The sequence below is a fragment of the Zalophus californianus genome, chromosome 2 (genome assembly GCF_009762305.2).
Source record: "Zalophus californianus isolate mZalCal1 chromosome 2, mZalCal1.pri.v2, whole genome shotgun sequence".
In the NCBI taxonomy this organism is placed as follows: Eukaryota; Metazoa; Chordata; class Mammalia; order Carnivora; family Otariidae; genus Zalophus; species Zalophus californianus.
Window position 1 is genome coordinate 159337668 of NC_045596.1, and position 19758 is coordinate 159357425.

Here is a 19758-nt window from a genome sequence, read left to right on the forward strand (position 1 = left end):
CTCTTGTATGTTAGACACCGTGTCACTGTGTTAGGAATTTTCACACCCAACCTGACATGTTCTTAGGACCGTTTGAGGCAGGCACTGTTACTATTTCTCTGTGCTCAGGTAAGGATACCCAGACCAGAGATTTTCAGGGCCTTGCCCAAGACCACACAGCTAATAAGGTGAGCAGAAACTTGAAGCAGGCTGGCTCCCAAGGCTGTGTTTTCTGTTATTCTGCATTGTCTCCCCAGATGTGGCTCCTGTTGCAATCAGCTATGGTGTTTATTAAAACACTGATTCCCAGGTCCCTCCTAAAACCTACTGAAACAGAATTCCTGGGTTTGGGGCCCAGAAATCCAGTTTGGTCTGGCTCCCTGGATGATTGTCCTCACAGTGAGGATTAAGAACTTGATGCATGCAGGCATGCTGTGCCCATGGTCAGTGCCCTACGGGGGCCTCTAGAGAAGGTCCTGGAACATGCAGTCTGATGAATCTATTTCCTAGTTCTGCCTGCAAGGGGCCATTTGTGTGCCCATGTCTTCGCCTTCTCTGCATTCTCTAGAGCTCTCTTCCAATGGCAGATGGAGTATGCCGGTGCGGGAGAGTAGCCTGGATGTATCTGCTGTTTATCCAGCTGGCATTTTTACTATTAAAATGACCTCTGCTTGTTTATCCTTTGGAAAATGATCAAAGTGTTTGCCATGAGCCCAGTCATTGGAAATGGAATGTCAGCGCAGAGAGCCACTGTGGTGTGAGTGGGACAGATGGATGGGCCTGGATGGGCCTGAGCCTCCAAAACTGAGCTAGGCTCAGTGTGGAGACTTGGGCTTGTCGTCATACAGAGTGGTGATGCACCCTCATGGGTCTGGCTGGCCCGTTACAGCGAGTTGGCTGCCAAACAGCATCCTACATGGCCCCTCTAACTGCCATGCTGGGGCCCACCTGGCCCTCAGGGGATATAGGATTGGAGTCTGAGGACCTGCCGGAAGAGAGGCTAAGTCCTGTAGCTGTCTTTCCCTGGCAGGACCCAGGGAATGGGGAGAACGCAGTGAGGATTGTTTCCCTGGGGTGTCGTTGCAGCATGCGGGTCCTGGGGTCCCGGTCCTGGAGGGGTTCCGACCCCCAGGGCAGCTCCCAGGGAAGGCTCCCAGCAGGGGCAGGGGAGCTGGCCATCCTGGGTGGGCAGCAGAGTCAGATCCTGGAGAGTAAAAGCTGCCCTGGGAGGGGTGGTCAGCCAGGCTGGGCACACACTGGGGTCTCAGCCTGCATCTGAACCGAGCTGGGGGGCGGTGGGAGGGGAGATCAAGCACCTGCTGCAAGGGGAAGGTGGTTGATGAGTGTCAGTGGGTTGAACAGCATCCCTCCAAACATTCATGTCCACTTGGAACCTGGGCTTGTTTGAGTAGGGTCTTTGCAGATGGAATTAGCTGAGGCATACTGGATTAGGGTGTCCTTATGAGAAGGGGAGAGCAACCGTAAAGGCACGCTGGGAAGAAGCCAGTGAAGACAGGCAGAGGCTGGAGAGATAGGGCTACGAGCCAAGGAGCACAAGGACTGCTGGGAGCCACCAGCCCCTATAAGAGCGGAGGAAGCCTCCTCCTCTGGCAGCGTCACAGTGCTGACGTTTGACCCCGGACAGCTAGCCTCCAGGACCATGAGGGAATTAATTTCTGTTATTATAAGCCATTCGGTTGGCAGTGATTTGTTCGGGCAGCCCTGAGGCAGGGTCTCCCACACTTCTCCGGGGTGGTCATTACCCAGGGAAAGGCTGTCTTGCTGCTCTCACTGTGACCCCCAAGGCTGGGGATCCTGGCAAAGGTCATAACAGTTCATATCCCATGAGAGGCAGGTAGGAGGGGGCTCAGATGGGCAGGTGTTCAAGAAAGGCTGGGAGATTCTGAGGGGGGCTTTCTGAGAAAAGGGAGTGGGAGTGAGATGGTGGGTGCCAGGGCGCTTGGCTGGGAGAGCACGGGCTGGGGTCTGTTTTGGGGTGAGGAGTTACTGTGACCTCCCCTGGCAGAGTGGGGAGCTGGAGAAAGACCACGATTTTGTGGCCAGAGACCCAGAGCAGGTGTGCTGTAGTCCTGTGAGGGGCGTGCCTTCCTCCTGGCAGCCAAGCCTGGCGCCGTCTGGCTGGAGCCTGGGTGTGACCCTCAGGGGGGAAGCGGCCAGTGTGATCCAGCTCAGGCAGCGTTGGCTCTGCCCTTGTGACCCGCACCCTACCCTGGGGCCTCCTGCTCAGATTCTATAGCTGCTGTCCTAGCCAACCCCGGAGGGCAATGTTCATCCCACAGGGAGCAGCCATCCAAACCCTGAAAGGACCAGCAGCCTTGAACTCACCTGGGTTTGAGTCCCAGCTCCTGTACTTTCCAGCCATGCCTCGAGTCATTTCCTGTCTCCAAGGCTGGGTTTCCTTCTCTGGAAAGTGGGGGATTTCGTGGTTCCTGTCTCAGGTGTTTGTGAGGGGTAAACAAGGTAATGCTTTTAGAGGCGCTTCAAGGGCACGTAGTAAACACTCCAGATTGTTAGCTGTTGCTATTTAGTGTTAGTTTGGTAGGCCTTTGGTAGGCTAGTTTGGTAGGTACGTGCAAAGGCAAGACTGAAAGGAAGTAATTGTAGAAAACTGAAACAGCATAAAAATATAGGTTTCCAAGGTCTAGGTTTCAGATCCCGAGTGCCTGGGCTGGCTCAGCTCCCTCACGGCTCTCCCTCTCCCTGGGCTGGGTGCTGGGCTTCTGGGAAGCGGGCTTCCACTCTGGCCCCTGACCTGGAAGCATCTCAGCTTCTTCAGGTCCCTGTTGCTGGTGGTAGCAACCCATATCATGGAGGGGGAGCAGGGCTGCTGCCGGTCTAGCTTTTTGTCAGGAACTGGATTCGAGGGACCCAGCTCTGAGGTCTCAATTCTGGGAGAAACTCAGAAATCTCCTTTGGGATGAACTAACTGGTATTCACCCTTGACTCTTCAGCTTCTCCAGGCTGGCTGGCTCTGTTCTGGAGATGGAAGCTGGGGTGGCATCTTGTTCTCTCTTGTGCCTGTTGCTGTCCCCCTTTGCTCCTTTTCAAAGCAGGAGGGGTCAGAAGGGATGGGTTTTGAGAAGGTCTATTGTAGGAAGGTGTGTGGGAGCAACTCCTGGCCTGGAAGGCTGGCGTCCAGAGATTATGTGTGGGCCATGGCCCCACTGCAGCTGGCCATTGCAGCCTTGTCAAGATGTTGAATGTGTCCCACTTCTACCAGGAGTGACGCTCTGTGTGATGCCATTAGATATGTTATGCACATTTGAGCCTAGAGGTGGGTCAGGAGGCTAAGGAGACTGCTGCAGCCTATGAACTCCTGAATGCCTCCTGGGGTATGATTATTTTTTATTTCATTTATATTCAGTTCTGTGCACATCGACTACCATTGTTTGGGGGTCCTGGACGCCTTCATTAAAATAGCAGCTTTCCCCCTTTGCAGATCCTTTGCCTACAGATCATCAGCCCCTGATCTCAAATTGCCATTCGCAGTTTACCTCCTGGTTTGAGAAGGCTCTGTTTAAGGCCTTCGATAGCCTGGGTATCTACCCACTAGTTGCAGACCCACTATTACAGAGGAGCATATCAACTGGGTATTCAAAGAATAGCTCTCCTGTCAGTTATACAACTGGTTTACCTTCCTCATTACCGTAGATTCATATATATCAAAACTCATTGCACCTCATTCTAGTGCAATGGTAGATTCTACTCCTTCCTTATTTGAACACCAACATCACCACCAGCAATATCCAGATGAGACACAGGTTGCCCATAAGGATGTCCAGTAGGCCAAGGGACAGCAAGAAAGAACACCATGAAACACCATGCCCCCTGGAAGACCATCTGTGGGTGGACACCATCAGGCTTTCCTGCTGGGACATGCTACCTTCCTGTGCAGGAAGCTGGAGGACTGTTCCTTGTGGCCTGGGGTTGGATGTATCAGCCTGGTCGACTTTTGTCCTTGTGGTGTAGTTTTCTTGTGGCTCTTTTTGAGCAGAACCTGCCTGCCCCTGGCCCCTCTTGTTTCCTGGTGGGTCTGGGTGGTGGTTTGTGATTTTTCACCCACTGCGCCCCACCATCCTAGGGCTATCATACTGGGGATTAAGTTTCAACATACACATTTTGTGATGACACAAACATTCAGTCTGTAGCAGACCCCCTCAGGGGCTTTCTTCTGCTTGGGCTGGAGCACGGGTGCTCTGGAAAGCCCTCTGTTGCATCCAGACTCTGGGACATCACTCTAGATTCTGCCTCAAGAATCCACTCATTCACATTCCTTGCTGGATCTGCTTCCTACTCCGCATTCCACCATTGGCTGTGATGGCCTTCCCTTTGTTCCTGGGTCTGCCTTACTTGGGTCTCAGTTTTGACTCGGGCTTTTCTTTCCTTTGTATTTTGTACTCCTGTGTCCTGTCCCCCATGATTTAACCTCAGCCTTGGCAGAGCCCCACAGGATATGTGTGAGAGCCTCAGTAGAAGCAGTGAGGAACTTGACTGGGTCCCAGAGTCTGCTTATTCTAAGATAAATTCATTTAAATGCTTGATGAGCTCACGAAGGGTCTTCTTACTCCTCACCTGGTGTTATATGTTCACATAGGAATCACCATCTTTTTCTTGCCATATGGGCATGTCTATCTGCCTGCTTTGTCTTCTTCCCAGATGAAGCCAGGGGCTTCAGTTCAAATTCTCAGAAGCTCCAGGGTCTTGATGTTTCATTGCCTTATAGTAGAGGTTTTCAGGGGGCTAGTGAGTAGCCCATGGGACCCATGGCCATCTGCTTCCCTGAGTGGTTTGCCATGTCCCCTTTGATTTCCATGCCGCCCACTCCCCGTGGGAGGCCCTGATACGTGCTGACCCATTGCAAGACCGCAGCTCCCTGTGATCAGCACTGCTGCACGTACCGCCCACATGGGAGGGGCATGGCTCCCAGCTCTCTTGATGTTGGAGGGGAACTTGAAGTTGTCATTTGCTTTGGAATTGGAGGGTAGCAACAGGGAGGACCCACACAAGTCAGAGCATAGGGGAAGGGCCTGTGGTTGGGGGGTATGGCGCGTGTGTCTGTCAGGGTGGCAGGGCCCTCACATGGGCATGCATGTGGGCATGTTTATGGGTAAGTGTCCTGCTTGCGGGTGAACCAAATGGCCGTGCTCTCTCCTCCCTGGATGTTGCATTCTGTGTGCTTGACCTTAAGCTGACAGGTTGGAACCCCCTCATTTATAGATTTTATTTTTTTAAAGCCCTTTTTATAAAACACTAACCTCAGCGAAGGAGAAAGAAGGGAGAAAAAGAAAAAAAGCTGAGTTCAGCAACTGCGGTTTGCTGTATTTTTCATCTTGCCTCAGCAAGTTGGGACCACAAATAATCTGGTCTTCTATGCTTCAGTGATGCTCCTGCTCAAGACCGTGCTCTCCTCCTAAGGCAGGGTGTTCCTGGGAGCCGGCGTCGCTCCCCTTCCCCAGCCTGCTGGTTCAGGTGGTCTGGACGGACGTGGGTGGCCAGGGCAGGGGCTCCAGGTGGGAGGCAGAACACAGAGAGAGCACTGACCAGCAAGAGGTTAGGTCATTAATTTTGGAATGATTTCTGGAATCAGCTAAACATTGCCTTTTAACCAGTTTCCCCAGCCTCACATTCTTTGTTAGTTCAGGAAAAATGTCATTTATAACGGATGTTGCCTTGATAAAGTGCCCCCGAGAAGCATAGCGTTCTCATTAGTTTATATAATGAGAAAGACTCTTAGTGGTGACATAGCTGCCCAGATATTTGCCTGATTGGAAGAATATTTGCCTATGCAGTCTGCTCTAGAAGGCCTGGGATGGAGGGCAGGGGGGAAGGGGCTGAGGGCTCAGGCTCCCTGCGGGCTCTGTGGCTCTGAGGGTGTGATCTCCCAGCGTTCTCTGAGAGCAGACCCCAACCGCATGGGGTTCTCCCTGCCTCCTGGTGGGCACAGGCTGCGGTGTGCTGGCTTCTTACCTGCGCTGCCACCCCAGCCCCTCCTGTGCCCCGGTCTGGCTGCCTGCATTGATTGGGACCCGGTCTTTTGAGTCAGCTGAAGAAGAGAATTTGGGTGCTATAGTCCTGCCTTGTTCTTTATTTATTATTCTGAAAGAAAAAAGTATAGATATACAGAGTGAATTCTGTTTTGCAAAGTACTTTTGCGTATGTGGTTTCATTCCAACCACTCTTCCGTGTAGATATCACAGAGCCGCTTAGGTACTGAGAGATGCAGTGGTAGTTCTAGGGTTTATGGCTTGTAAGCAGCGGCATTTTGACCCAAATACTCAGTCCCACCATGGATTCCTTTTGCCCTTCTGCTTGTTTGAGAATGGGCAATTTACCCAGCCTTTCTCCACAGGGACCCATTGTGTTTTTCTCTCTAGGGCCCCAAGGCACTTCTTCATGTTAAGAGTGGTGCTTAAGAATGTGTGTTAATTCTTGCAGGCCACTGGGGCCTCCTTTAGCAGATGGCTATTACCAGAGATAGAGAAGATACTTTTCCAAATTCCTAACAACCACCAGGCAGGATTGGAGGAGGAGGAACACAGACCCTCCAAAGGGCTATCTTTCTTGGTGCCTAAGTTAATGCAATGTTGACGCATTTTGCTGTGCTGTCAGCTAGAAATCTGGAGTGATTTTATTTTTCAAGAGGAGGTATTAGGGAGTTCTTGGCTCTCCTCCTGCTTTGAGGAAAGTCTTCCAGGCCTCCAGAATAGTTCCCATCCATCCACCCACCCACCCACGCATTCATCCACTCACCCATCTAACCATCCATCTGTCCACCTAACCGTCCATCCATCCATTCACCTAACTACTCACTCATGTCTCTGTCCATCCATCCATCTATCCATCCATCCATCCACCCATCCATCCATCCTTCCATCCATCCATCCACTCATCCATCCATCCATCCATCCACTCATCTACCCACCCACCTAACCATCCATCCATCCATTCACCCATCTTTTCCTCCCTCCTTCCCTTCCTCCTTCCATCCAGTGGCTGTTGAGTCCCTATTTGGTGTCAGGTACTACTCTGGACATTGAAGATTCAAAAACGAACAAGATTGTTTCTGTTCTGAAAGAGCCTATTGTTTAATGGGAGAAACAGACATGAAAAGTATAAGTTATGATATGGTTGGTGGCGCAAACTCAGTAATTGGAGTTTGTGAAACATGTTCAGAGTTGGAGCAGAGCATTCACAGAAAGTGCTCTGTGGGAGCTGGCAACTGAACTGGGTTTAGAAGGGTGAACTGGGGAAGTTTAAGGAGGACATGTTTGGGGGATGGCATTCCTGGTAGAAGCAGCTCCACAGGATAAGAATCTGTGAAACATCATGGTTGGGGAATGTGTGCTCTTTGATATTGCTGCAAGGTTTGGGGTTGGAGAGAGGAGGAGTGTGAGGAGAGATGAGATGATAGACATCAGTGGAGTCCAGATTATGGGTGGGGATCAGGGTGGTACATGATGGGCTGAATAAGCCTGGGGCATCAGTGGGTCTATAGTCACCAGGTCATAATGGACCCTTTATAAAAGCCTAGCATAAAAGCTTAGCATACTAGCGTGCAGGGCATAGCCCTAGGTGTAATATGGGAAGCTCAGTTACCTTCTCAGAAACTACTAGACCTTTTTTATGGATTAGGATGCTCACAGAGGGGTGAGTACTTGCCCAAGATTGTACCCCTTGTAATTTGCAGAGTTGGGGTTTGAAGGTGATTTGCTCTTAGCCATGATGCTGTTCTGCCTCTTCTGTTGCTCTGAGGTTTAGGCTAAGCATCTACCTCTAGAGTTTTCTCATATGTTAGGTTTCAGGAAATGTTATTTGATGTAAGAATCTATCTGAATCCCTATAACAATATGCCATGGAATAATAGGGCTTGGATGGATTGCAAAGGCCGAGAAACACATTCTGTGGAGGTTGAAGGAAGGGAAAATGCTGAGAATAACAAAGATGGGGAGGGATCTGGGTCTTTGAGTAGGAGGTCCTCATCGTCAGGAAGGGGAAAAATGAATGTCGGAACTGCTAGAACAGAGAAAGTAAGCTAATGGGACTTCAGGTGTCAGTGTCTCAGGACTAATTCCTAGGGTTAGGAAGACCATGTGGCTGGCCACTGAGAACTGGGACCTTTCCTGCTCCCTGGCCCTGCGGGGTCGCCTGCTCTGCCCACCTGGAGGGCGGTGGACCTGGAGCTTTTTGCTCTGGAGCAGGAGGGCGGGTGGTGGTGGGAGAGAGAGAGGGAAGAAACCTAACCTCATACCACCAATAAGAACCATATCAGCATTCAGAGAAAGTTGAAAGAAATCTTTCAGCTGGCTGGCTACCTAGCTCAAGGCTAACCACACTCTTAACACAATAATAAGTCAATCCTCACTGAATAATTAAATAGAGAGCCTTCATAAGTATTGACTTAATGTGACAGCAAGTCTATAGTGACTCAGGGTTTGCTTATGTAAACACAATCTCTTGTTCAGCTTACTTAGCAGTTCAATGAAATAGAACAGTCCTTCAATTAAAATCAAATGATGCATATGTTTAATTCTTTTCTCTTCTTACTGGGTAAATAATAGGTTTGGAACATAGGTAAAGGGATTGGGAAAAAATGGAGAAAAGGTTATCTGCCTGTCTGCTTGTGTTTTCAGAGGACATGAAGGAGTATACCCAGTGGTGGTCTTGGGAAGATGGATATGGTCTTGGCTTCCATCTCTGGACCCCAGGTGGGAGAGCCATCCAGACCCTTCTGATCCTCTCCCAAAGCAGGCTTGGGTTGGTGACTGTGGTTGGTGTAGCTGTCTCTTGATGGTGACCTGGGTCTAATTGATTGTTTCTGGTCAGCTGGAGGTACAGTGGCTCCAACCACAGCACTCTCCAGGCCATTTCTTACGGATGCCCTCAGGGTTCACCTGGAGGGGAGAGGGGAATGTTGTGAGATCTCCAGGCTGAATGGCAAGGGGGGTGCCAAGGAGCAAGGTGGCACACCACTGATTCCCTTGGGTGACACCAGAGAGAAATACCGCCCCCCCTCCTTGTTCTGTGGCTTCAGAATGCTGGCAGAAGGGGAGGGGGTGGTGGCCTGGGAAAAAGATGGGGGGTGAAGGGGCAGGCCGCATGATGGAAGGGAAAACCTATTGGGTTTGGGGCTAAGATTTGAAGCTCAGTCTTCTGGCCTCACTGCTGAGATAGTAACTGAGTTAATTAACCTCTCTAGGTCTTTGTTTCCTTATCTGTAAAGCAGAGGTAATAACGCCAGCTTCAGAGAATTGTTGTCAGAGTAAAATGTGAGGATGTTAGGAGAAGTACTTTGTGTGACACCGTACAAATGCAGAAGGTGCTTGTTAATAGATCAGAGATGTTATGTGCCTGGGCCCGAAGGGAGAGGGCTCATGCCTTCCGCACCATGTTGCGTGCTCAGGAGTGGATAGTGGGGTCTTCTGATCTCAACAGCAGTGGCAGCAAACGTGGCTGGGGCATCCGCTACGTGCCAGGCACCGTCCAAGTACTTACAGACATTTGCTCGTTGGACATCTCATTCAGTCCTTGCCATGACCCTATGAGGTAAATACTGTCATTACCTCAATTTTCCGGTGAAGAAATGGAGGTTTAATGACCTACTCAAGGTTACACAGCTAGTGAGTAGCTAAAGTCAAGCCTCAAATCCAGTCGGCAGACGAGATGTCAAAATTGGACCTTGTGGCTGAATGTGCTTCTGGCTGGACTGGAGGGGAGAGGGGCTCTCGAAGAATTCAGGACCTCCTGTGGGAGGAGACCTGACATTTCCAGTTGTGGCAGCCTGCTCTGGGGTCGTGTTCATGTCCAGAAGGGCCTGGTCTGCATTTCTCAGCCTGGCACCAGCTTTTGTCTCCAGCCTGTAAGCTCCTAGGTATTGGAGCTGCCCCGGAGTGAGGAGCCAGTTCTCTGAGATGGTAGCTTTTCTCTCTCAGCCTCTTTGTCGGGACAGAGGGTCAGTTAAATTTGCTGATGCTGCTGGAACCAATAACACTTTCTCTAAACAAAGCCTTAGAAAAATCATTGTTTATAATAACTCAGGATTCCTGAGGCCTCATTCGATTAAACTTGAAGAAATAATTACAATCTTAAAGCAACTTTATTAAAAGAGAACATAACAAACTGTATTTTATTAGCATCTTTGACATTTACTTCTGGATCTCATTAGTTTATATATTTACCATTTTTTCCCCGTTTTTGCAACCAGGGTGCACAGACTGTATTGTCTCCTGATTTTTAATCCCTTCACGTGATTTCATGTTTGAATTTTCATATGTTGGCACAATCTACATCTTTGTCATTTTTAATAGCAATGCAGCTTTCACTGGCTCATCCACCTGAGCCATTTCCGTCTCGTTAAGCTGGGGAAAGAATCCAAGGCCAGGTCCATCTTCCTTTCTGAATTTTATTAGCATCTGTTTTCCAAAGCTCTCACTAAGGTGTCCCTGCAGTGCTGGCTCTTTCACCCGGGTTAGTCAGACCCTTCGTGGGTTTGGGTTTTGATCGGTGTCCTTTTCAGTGTATGCCTTTTTCGGTTGCTTTGCACGTGGACAGAGAAGATCATATAAAATCAGAGAGTAAAGCTACACATTAGTCAAGGCTTTTTCTGTTTTAAGGGACAGAGCCCCAACTACCTTAAGAACATTAAAAAGGAATTTACTGGCTTCCAATAACATATAGAAAGGGTAGGAGTGTATTCCAGGACCAAGATACAAATAGGCCTGTCTCTGTCTCTCCTTGTCTCTTGTTTTTGTTTCTCTCTACAGGTTAGCTGCATGTTTATTCTTATTGTGACCATGAGGCTAGAACTAGGGTCCTGATTTATCTGGCTTCACATCTGTGGTGTCTCATAACCAGAGAGAAAAGAATGTTCTTCCTTGCCAGCTCCATCAGAAAAACCTCAGGGAAGGACGCTGTTTAGTCTCGCTTGTGTTACTTCCTCATCCCTAAAGCACTAGTCAGGGTGGCCGGGGACAGAGTTGTAGGGTTGACCCAGCCTGGGTCACGTGGCCACCTTTGGCCCAGGATGGTACAGTGCCATGGTTGACAGCCTTTACTAGAACTACCTGGCTGGAGGAGGAAGTCCCTTCCCTCAGTCCGCCCCCAGGGGAGCTGCTACTCTGGGCAGATAGAATAAATATTCACTGCACACTTGAAGAATAAACAGAAGAGAAGGAAGCCAGGTTGGGACTTGAGTTCATGAAATCAGTGGTGGCAGTGTCCTGGGAGGGACGGAGAATCAGGCTGTCCACGGTGAGCCCTGGAGGTGTCAGAAAGCAGTCACGTGGGTGAAATCCATTTTCCCCTTTCTCAGTGTCACATAACATTGAACCCACTTAACCAAGCCCTGCACTGCTGGAGGGGGCCTCAGAAAGCCATTCCAGAGTCACTTGGGTCTATTAAAGCCATTTTCTCTGTATTCCCATAAATTGTCTATGAGGCCTATCATGAGTAATTTGCACTTCTTGGGAGCCCCTTTTCCCCTCCATGAAATATTCAAGTGCCTTGTTCGTTTGCATGAGGCAGTGCTGGTGGCTGCCTCTGGAATCATCATCAGCAGAGCCAGAGAAAAGACCATGTCCTCGTTAGCAGGTAGGTGCCTGGTCTTGGTGTGCTGGCTGTCGGGCATGTAAGCTGTGTGGCCTACCTCTCAGAGTGCTGTGGCCTTGCTGGGGAATACGTCTACTTTGTGGGATTGCTCAGAACATTAAATGAGGTAACAGTGTCTACCACATAATAGGTTCTCAGTAAATATTAGCTTCCTTTTCTCCTTCTCCACTTCTATAGAAGACCGATAGAATCCCATTGGTTTCCATGCAGTAGCGTAACAGGTATAATCTGATAAATGGGAACTTTGGGAAGCTGACAAGAACTTCAAACCAAAAAGCCACGTACTGGCTGGCATTGGAATGCTTTGGGATTCTGTGCAGCGATTCACCTTTTATTATTTTGCAGTAGACAGATTGGAGAAACTATATGTGTTTGGGAAGGTATTTATAAGTTGGATCGAGGGCAGTACAGGTGCCTGTAATTTTTCTGGCTAAGACCAAAGCATAGAACCGAGAAGAGCGTATCCAAGTGTAAGTGTATGTCTGCGTGGGGATTGGTGTGTGTGTGTGTGTGTGTGTGTGTGTGTGTGTATAAACACAAGCACTCTTTGCCTCGTGACCAAGAGCCTTCTCAGGTCATGGCCTCAAGCATTACTTTCTTCCCTGACTAGGTCATGAAGTGGGGATATTTATTTGAGAGTGAGAGAGAGTAGGAGAGTGGGGGGAGAGGCAGAGGGAGAAGCAGGCTCCTCACTGAGCAGGAGCCCAATGCGGGACTCAATCCCAGGACCCTGGGATCATGACCTGAGCTGAAGGCAGACGCTTAACTGACTGAGCCACCCAGGCGCCTCTAAAGTGGGGATAATTAAAGCTGAGACCAGGGAGTGGGGTCCCCAGAAGCCCCGCCCTGCAGCCTGTGCAGATTGGCACATCCCCAAACTTTGTGCCTCAGCATCACCTGGAGGGCTTGTGAAAGCACAGATGGCTGGACCCTGCCCCTAGAATTTCAGATCTTGTATGTTTGGGGTGGGCCTGGAGAACTTGCATTTCTCCCAGGTTCCCAGTTGATGCTGATGCTGTTGTTCTGTAGACCACACTCTGAGAACTGCTAACCTATAGGAAGGCTACCCCACCTCTCCTGTCTGGGTGATTTCTGCTTATGTGGGTTGATCTTTGCACATCCAGCCTTGCCTCTTCCCTCTGCGAGAGCACGTCTTCCTATCAAATAGGGTTGCCAGATCTAACAAATAAAAATTCAGGATTTGAATTCCAGGTGAACAATGAAAAACTTCTTAGTATTAGTTATGTTTGGCTTTAACATTAGTATGTCCCAGATAGTTCATGGGATATATTTACACTACAAAATTCATTGTTTACCTGAAATTCAAGTTAAATGGACGTCCTGTATTTAATCTGGCAACTGTTTCATCAGATTGAGGATCAAGTGTCTCTCCGTGCCTCTCCTGTCGCTTCCCTGTGATGGAATAGGCTACAGCTGCTGGTGAAACCAGCCCAAAGAGGGTTTGTGTTTTTCGGACAGAGCCACCTGCTGCCCCTGAGCTCATTTGGCAGCCTTCACTGGATGGACTTGGCTTGTGTTCATATTGGTTCTCTTGCTGGCTCTCTGTGCTTTTCTTTGTCTGTCTGTCTCTCTTTCTCTCGTGCTTTCTTTTATGCCATCCTTCTGGTGGGGATTCTTAAAGGCAGAAACTGGCAGAGTGATGGGGGTGGGCCAGGGAAAAAGCGTGTTCCTAGCCGTCCAGAGGGCTGGCCTCACAGTGTCTGCAGGGAAGAACTGCAGTAGGGCCGAGGATGGTGCAGGGGTCCCCGGCGGCTGGCTGCGCATTATGAAAAGGGTAACATTTGCCTTGGAGAATGCACCTCCCAGGGCTGGGCCGGGAGCTTTCATGGGCCTTGGTTTGCATGGGGGTTGGAGTCCAGCGTGTTGCTGGCTTGAAGGAGGCTGACACCACTTGGTCTCTGATGCTGACAGAGGGGGCCGCCGCCATGGACTTCAGCCTGTCTTAAGGGGCAGACAGAGTCGGAGCAATCAAAGGCCTTCTGGAGACTTGGACGTGACATCCTCCTAACTGGCCCTGTTTGGCCCTCTCTCTTGCCAAGGCCACTTTGACGCTGGGAACGGAGAAATGCAGGAACAGAAGGCCTACCATGGCCCTTCCCTTTCCCTGCCTCTCTGCTGGCTGCTGGGCCCGGGCCTACCTCCTCTCTTCCCTGTGCTCTGAATGGAGCCGGGGGGCCGGCTTACAGGAAGTAGGCCATGGCCTTCGAGGGGTCTGGCAAAGGAGCCTTGTGCATGTTGCCTGGCTTCGGGGGCCTGTATTCCTCTTTCTGTGTCCTCAGAGTGACATGGAGAGTAACAGTGGGGTAGCGAGGCCATCGTGCACCTGGGACCGGCAGGGTGACTCTGGAGCCTCGTGGTGAGGGACAGGGTGAGGCAGCCGCCTCTCCCGGGTTGCCTTGAATGGGACGCAGACCCACCTAACCAGGCTGAACAGGTATTTCTTCTTCTCTGCTGGACACAAGAAACACTGTTCCCTGTTTGCACTTGCCAGTGCTTTGCAGGCACAGTGCTGGGGACAAGATGTCCCGAGAGAGAAGGAAGACGAGGTGACTCCTCCTCCAAGTGCCCCAGCTATCTAACGTAGCCCCATGAGGGAGATGGGCAGGCATGGCTCACCCAGTTTGATAACTGAGGACACAGCCCAGAGCCATGACAGGCCTGCCCAAGGTCACTCAGCGGTGAGTGATAGAGAATGGCCACGGGACAGATACTCTCTCTTCTCCCAGCAGCTGGATGTGCCCTTCTCCCTACCCTCAGTTGGGGCTCCTTCACCTTCTAGTTTCCGGCTTCCTTTTCTCTCATCTCTTATCCAGTGGCCTTGTCTCTCTTCGTGGACAGTCACATTCTCCTTGCTCATGCTTTGCGCCTCCTCCAGCCCGTGGGGCCCAGTGACATTTTGAGAGCCCTCGTGGATGGTGGGGCCAGGCAAGATCCTCAAGGTTCCCGGTGTCAGTGAGTGGAGAACTCACCTCGCAGAAGGGAAGGAGGCCCCGTGTACCCACGGGGAGTGGAGCTGCCTGGGAGGCTCCCCTCAGTTCTCCTGCAGTAGGCAGTGTGCTTCTCATCAAGTCCTGGGTCCTGGCCTGGTGGCCATTCTGCCCTGGCGCCCTGAGCTGGGATTTCCCTTCTGACATTGCACTGACACGCAGACCCTTCCCGTCCTTTGTCAGTCACGTGGCAGGGGCTCAATACGTGTTTAGAGGAAGGATGAGGAAATCAGTAAAGTCTGCCACTCTGGGAACATTCGTTCCAGTTGGAGAGACCAAATAGGGTGGTATCAGTGAGTCTCTCTACAGTTCAGTATGAATTGCATGGTCCAGACTCTCTGTGTAGCTGGACTATGGAGATGGGAGAAATCCACACAGCGGGGTGCTCAGCAAGGGCTTCAGGGGGAAGGGCTGCAGGTGGGCCTTGGGGAGGCGCTGAGAGAGAGTCAGGCCTTAGTGTGATCAAGTGGCATAGGAATGCACTCCTGTATTTAGGCTAAGAGATGACTTGAACGCCTCTTTGGTGGGGAGGAGATGGAAACTAGGGGCTTGGCTTGTTATCCAGTAGCTTCCTTGCTCACACCCCGCAGGAGCTCCGTTCTGGCTTTATGCTGCCCACCTGCAGCGCTCCTTAGCGTTGGGCCTGACCATGTGCCCTGGGCTCCTGGCCAAAGTGACCAGTGAAGTCCCCGAAGGGGCTGTAAGAGTTTCCTGTGGCCACTGTCACAAAGTCCCACAAGCTGGGAGGCTTAAAAGAGAAATTTAATCTCTCACAGTTCTGGAGGCCAGTAGCCTAAATCAAGGCGTCGGCAGGGCCGTGCCTCCCTGGAAAGCCTCGAAGGAAGAATGTGTTCCACGCCTCTCTCTTAGCTGCTTGTGTTGCCTGCAATCCTTGGCCTTCTGGGCTTGCAGGTGTGTCCCTCTGTCTCGCTCTGTCTGTGTCCCTTTCCCCCTTCTTATAAGGACAGCCGTCATTGGCTTGAGGGCCCACCCTCATCCACTCTGCCCTCACCTTGGTCGCACCTGCAAGGAACTCATTCCCAAGTAAGGTCCCATCACTGGTACTTGGGAGTCAGGATGCGCTCCAGCCCACAGCATGTGCCTAGAGCTGTTGTTTCACTTGCCTCCAAATCCCTCTACCTAGTAAAGTCTCTGCCGCCCCCCTCAAGTCTCTGGGGGACTGGGGTGTGGGCAGAGGCCACCCCACTCATGCTGTCAGAGCGCCTTCCTGCGCATGCAGGGCACACAGTAGGACGGACGCTCTTGCCGTTCAAGACCAGGTCTTACTCTGCAGGGGCTGAAGCCTTGGATAGAAATGCTGCTTCTCCCTGTTTCAGGGCTGGGTGGTGAGGAGTAGAGGGTGTCTTTCTGGGCAGGAGTGAGAGGGAAGACAACTGCAGATTTCCTTTTCTCAGGGATGCAGGATGTTGGCTGTGGAAGGACCCTTCAAGGGCTTCTGCGTGAGAGCAGTGAGACCTGCCGGAAAGGGCCCCCACCCTGTCCTTAGTTCTGGGGCAGAGCCTGGCCCCCCTGCTCAGGAGCTCTGTGATCTTGGGCAAGTAGCTTCTCTGAGTCTCAGCTTCCTCCTCTGTAATGTGGGATAGTAACAACAATTGCTTGTCACATCTCAAAAGAGTTCAGATCTCAGTGTTTGTGAGGATTGAATGATAAATGGATGAATGAGGAAGTATCTTTTCTTAAATCATTTTTTTATGGTGGTAAATTATACATTGCATAAAGCTTCCCACTTTAACTATTTTTGAGCATGCAGCTCAGTGGAATTAAGTATATTCACGTTGTTGTGCTACCAACATCATCATCCCTCTCCAGAACTTGTTCATCTGCCCAGACTGTGAAAATGTCTTTATGAAGAACACTTTCTATTCACTTGATAAATAAGGAAACTGAGTCCCAGAGATGTAAGGGCTTGCCCGAGTCACCCCGTGAACTAGGGGTACAGCTGAAGTGAGAACCCTGGTCCCCGGCCAGTTAGGTTGGTGCTCATCTTCTGTCTCCCACACCTCTGTGTGAGGCATCCTTGGGTTGAATTCCCCTGGAGAGCTTCCTCTCCCCCAAACCGCACCCCAGGACAAACCAGAATGTGTCCCGTGGTGGGACACACACAGCTGTCTGCTCTGAGGGTGTACCTCTCAACCTCTTGTCTCTACCCACTCTTTTCTCAGATGGGACAGAGCTCCAGTGGAGGACCAGGGGGGCTGAATTTGGGGCACCCTTTGGGATGGCTTCGTGAGGTTACCTTATGGTGTGGAGAGAGTGGGGGCAGGGAGTCAAGGGCTGGGTTCTGGCTCTTCCTGTAGCTACCACAGCCTTTTCACTGAGCACCTATTTGTTGAGGTCCTACTGTAGGCCCATCATTGGGAAAATACCAGTGAACAAGACCTTATTCCTCCCTGCTTGGAGCTGCTATGAGACACAAATGGTATGATACATGAGGACCCCATGGCAAAGGGCACTCATCTATAGGAAGTGATGACAGGGCGTGGGGGGGAGGTGAAATGGCCGTCCCCACCCTGATGGGAGCCGGGTGCTGGGGAACGTTAGACTTGGGTGCCCTGGGCTCCATGGGACCTTCTACATCAGGTGCTGGATACAGACCCGGGTCAGAGAGCATCTGCCTTCAGGCGGCTCATGGTCAAGGATGGAGGTGCCCAGGTGGTTATGAAGCAGTATCATGGGTGCCAACAGGGGGGAAGGGGTGATGGCAGGTGATGTCACCAGGGGAAGAAAGGGCTGATTCTGCCCTCGTGGGACAGGGAAGCAGAGGGAGGGCCAGTAGGGGAGGCTTTGCTCTGACCCGATTCAGAAGAGGCCAGTCAAGAAAGCCCACAGATGTCTCACCCTAGGGGATCTTTTTTTTTTTTTTACCTGCCTGGCGGCTGGCTCCCATCACCCTCAGATGGATCCTGTGAGGTGGCACATTTTGCGGGCAGGAAGAGTGATGTGTTGAAGGCCTTGGGCAGGAGTGTGGCCAAGCAGAGAGCAGAGCCCACTTTCCTGCCTCGGTCCTGGGCATTCTTGGCAAACCCACCCCAGGTTCTCTCTGTGCTCCTCTGACTGAAAGGTCCAGCCAGAGCCCACCATGCCTCAGCTGTGTCCCTGGCTCTCCAGGAAGTCCTGCCCTCAAGGAGCTCCCAGCCCGAACCCCCCAAAGCCTTGGGTCCCCCATATTTGTCCTCTCCATCTTCCTAGCTTCTTCCCACCCTGGGGACCTGCGGGGAGGAGCCGCCCCATCGCAGACAGGGTGGGAAGACAGCCAGACTAACCGGTTCCCTCTGTTTGGTCTTCTCCTGACACCAGGTCTCGGCTGGCTGACTTCCACGCCAATTGTCGTGCCTCCTACCAGACGCTCACCAGCTGCCCTGCCGACAATTACCAGGCGTGTCTGGGCTCATACGCCGGCATGATTGGTAAGCCGCCCCCGTGTACCTGGGCTCGGGGTGCCTCCTGGTTGCCCGCTCCCCTCTTCCCTCTCCCCACGGGCAGGGCACCCGGCTCAGGGCCAGAGGGTGGACAACCTGAGCTCGCTCTTCTCTGCAGTGGGAAAGCAGAAGAGAGGTCAGCCCTTGATCATGGGTGGAGGGGTGCCATGGGGTCTTATAAGGCTTTTGAAATGAGAAATTAACGTTTATTGCATGGTTCAGACATTCTAGGTGCTGCGCTGAGCTGTATATACCGACTGTCTTATTTTAATTCTCACACCAGTGCTTGCTAGGGAGGGGTTGGTATCTCCATCCTATAGATGGGGGAAACAGGCTTAGAGAGGTTGAGTAACTTGCGCAGGTTCACCTAGCTAGTAAGTGTTGGCTCTGGGATCTACATCCAGGATGCGGACCTTAGTCTCCCTGGCTCTAGACCACACGCTCTGCTGGTGAAGAATGCAAAGGCCCACACTCCAGGAAGCAGGGCAGGGGAGGCTCCTGGACACCTCCTCTGCTGTCTTGCTCTGTCCTCAGTGTCCACACCCCTCTGCCCCCTGTGGTCATGGTCCCCTGGTCGCAGGGCTAGTCATGCTCAGAGTATGTTTGTGAGTAGGGGTGTGTGTGTGTGTTTGAGGGGGCAGGTCGGAGGGAGGGGGTGTTCCCTTTTAAGCTGCTTCTCTGTCTGGGGCCCAGGGCCCAAAGAGAAGACCTCACCGTTCCTCTCTCCTTTGCCTTCCCTTTCTCCCTGCCCAGGGTTTGATATGACACCCAACTACGTGGACTCTAGCCCCACTGGCATCGTGGTGTCCCCCTGGTGCAGTTGTCGTGGGAGTGGGAACATGGAGGAGGAGTGTGAGAAGTTCCTCAGGGACTTCACTGAGAACCCGTGCCTCCGTAAGTCCTACCACCTCCTCCCCATGCCCCTTGAGTCCCAGAGGGGCCCTGCACAGCTGCCTCAGCCATCCCCTTCTTTCTCCGCCGGGATGCTCAGCAGGATGTATGGGGCTTCCCCAGCAACCGACAGAGACCTTGGGTTTTGTGCTCTTGGAGACTCCATCCTCCTGAATGGTCAGTAGGCCAGCCTCAGTTTACCACTGGAGGTCTTGAACCTATGTCAAGTCAGGGTCAAAAGTTTCTGGTCTGTTATCCTGACAGCTTCAGCCTTCTTGGCATTTGTCACTTGTCCCTTTAAGGATCCATTCCCCCTTAGAATTGGTGAGTTTCTTTTCAAGCCTTCGGACTGCTATTCAAAAGGCTAGAGAGAGAGGTTGGCTGCAAGTCCCACCTGCCTTGATCTGCCCAGTCTGACAGCCTTGCCTCCCACCCACTTGAAAATCTCCTTCCTCCCTCCCTCTGTCCTTTCTTCCTTCCCTCCATCAGTCCATCCTCTTTTTCTTTGTAGCACTGGGGATTTAGAGAGATGAGTCACAGTGCCCGTCATTGAGAAGCTCACAGTCTCATGGAGGTACACCATCAGGGGGTCACTATGATCACAGGACAGGGTGAATGCTGCTAGGGTGGAGGTCTGCACCGGGCTCTTCAGGAGTCCAGACCGGTGATACCAGTCAACCCAGAGAAGAAGGCCCTGGAAGCTTCTCAGAGGCTGGCGCATTGAGGGACGGTGGGCATCTGTCAGCTGACGAGGCAGGGAGGGCATGCCAGTCCACCTTGGGCAGAGGTGGCTTATAGGAACTGCAGACCACTTA

General features: G+C 51.6%; 1 protein-coding gene across 1 annotated transcript in view; it reads left to right on the top strand.

Moving 5' to 3' along the window:
- GFRA2 (GDNF family receptor alpha 2) overlaps positions 1 to 19758 on the top strand; it is an 81927-nt gene that overhangs the window by 48999 nt on the left and 13170 nt on the right. Inside the window, exons 5-6 of the mRNA XM_027598824.1 lie at positions 17931 to 18040; positions 18806 to 18946. Coding sequence (XP_027454625.1) covers positions 17931 to 18040; positions 18806 to 18946 — 251 coding nt within the window. The remainder of the gene's footprint in view (positions 1 to 17930; positions 18041 to 18805; positions 18947 to 19758) is intronic.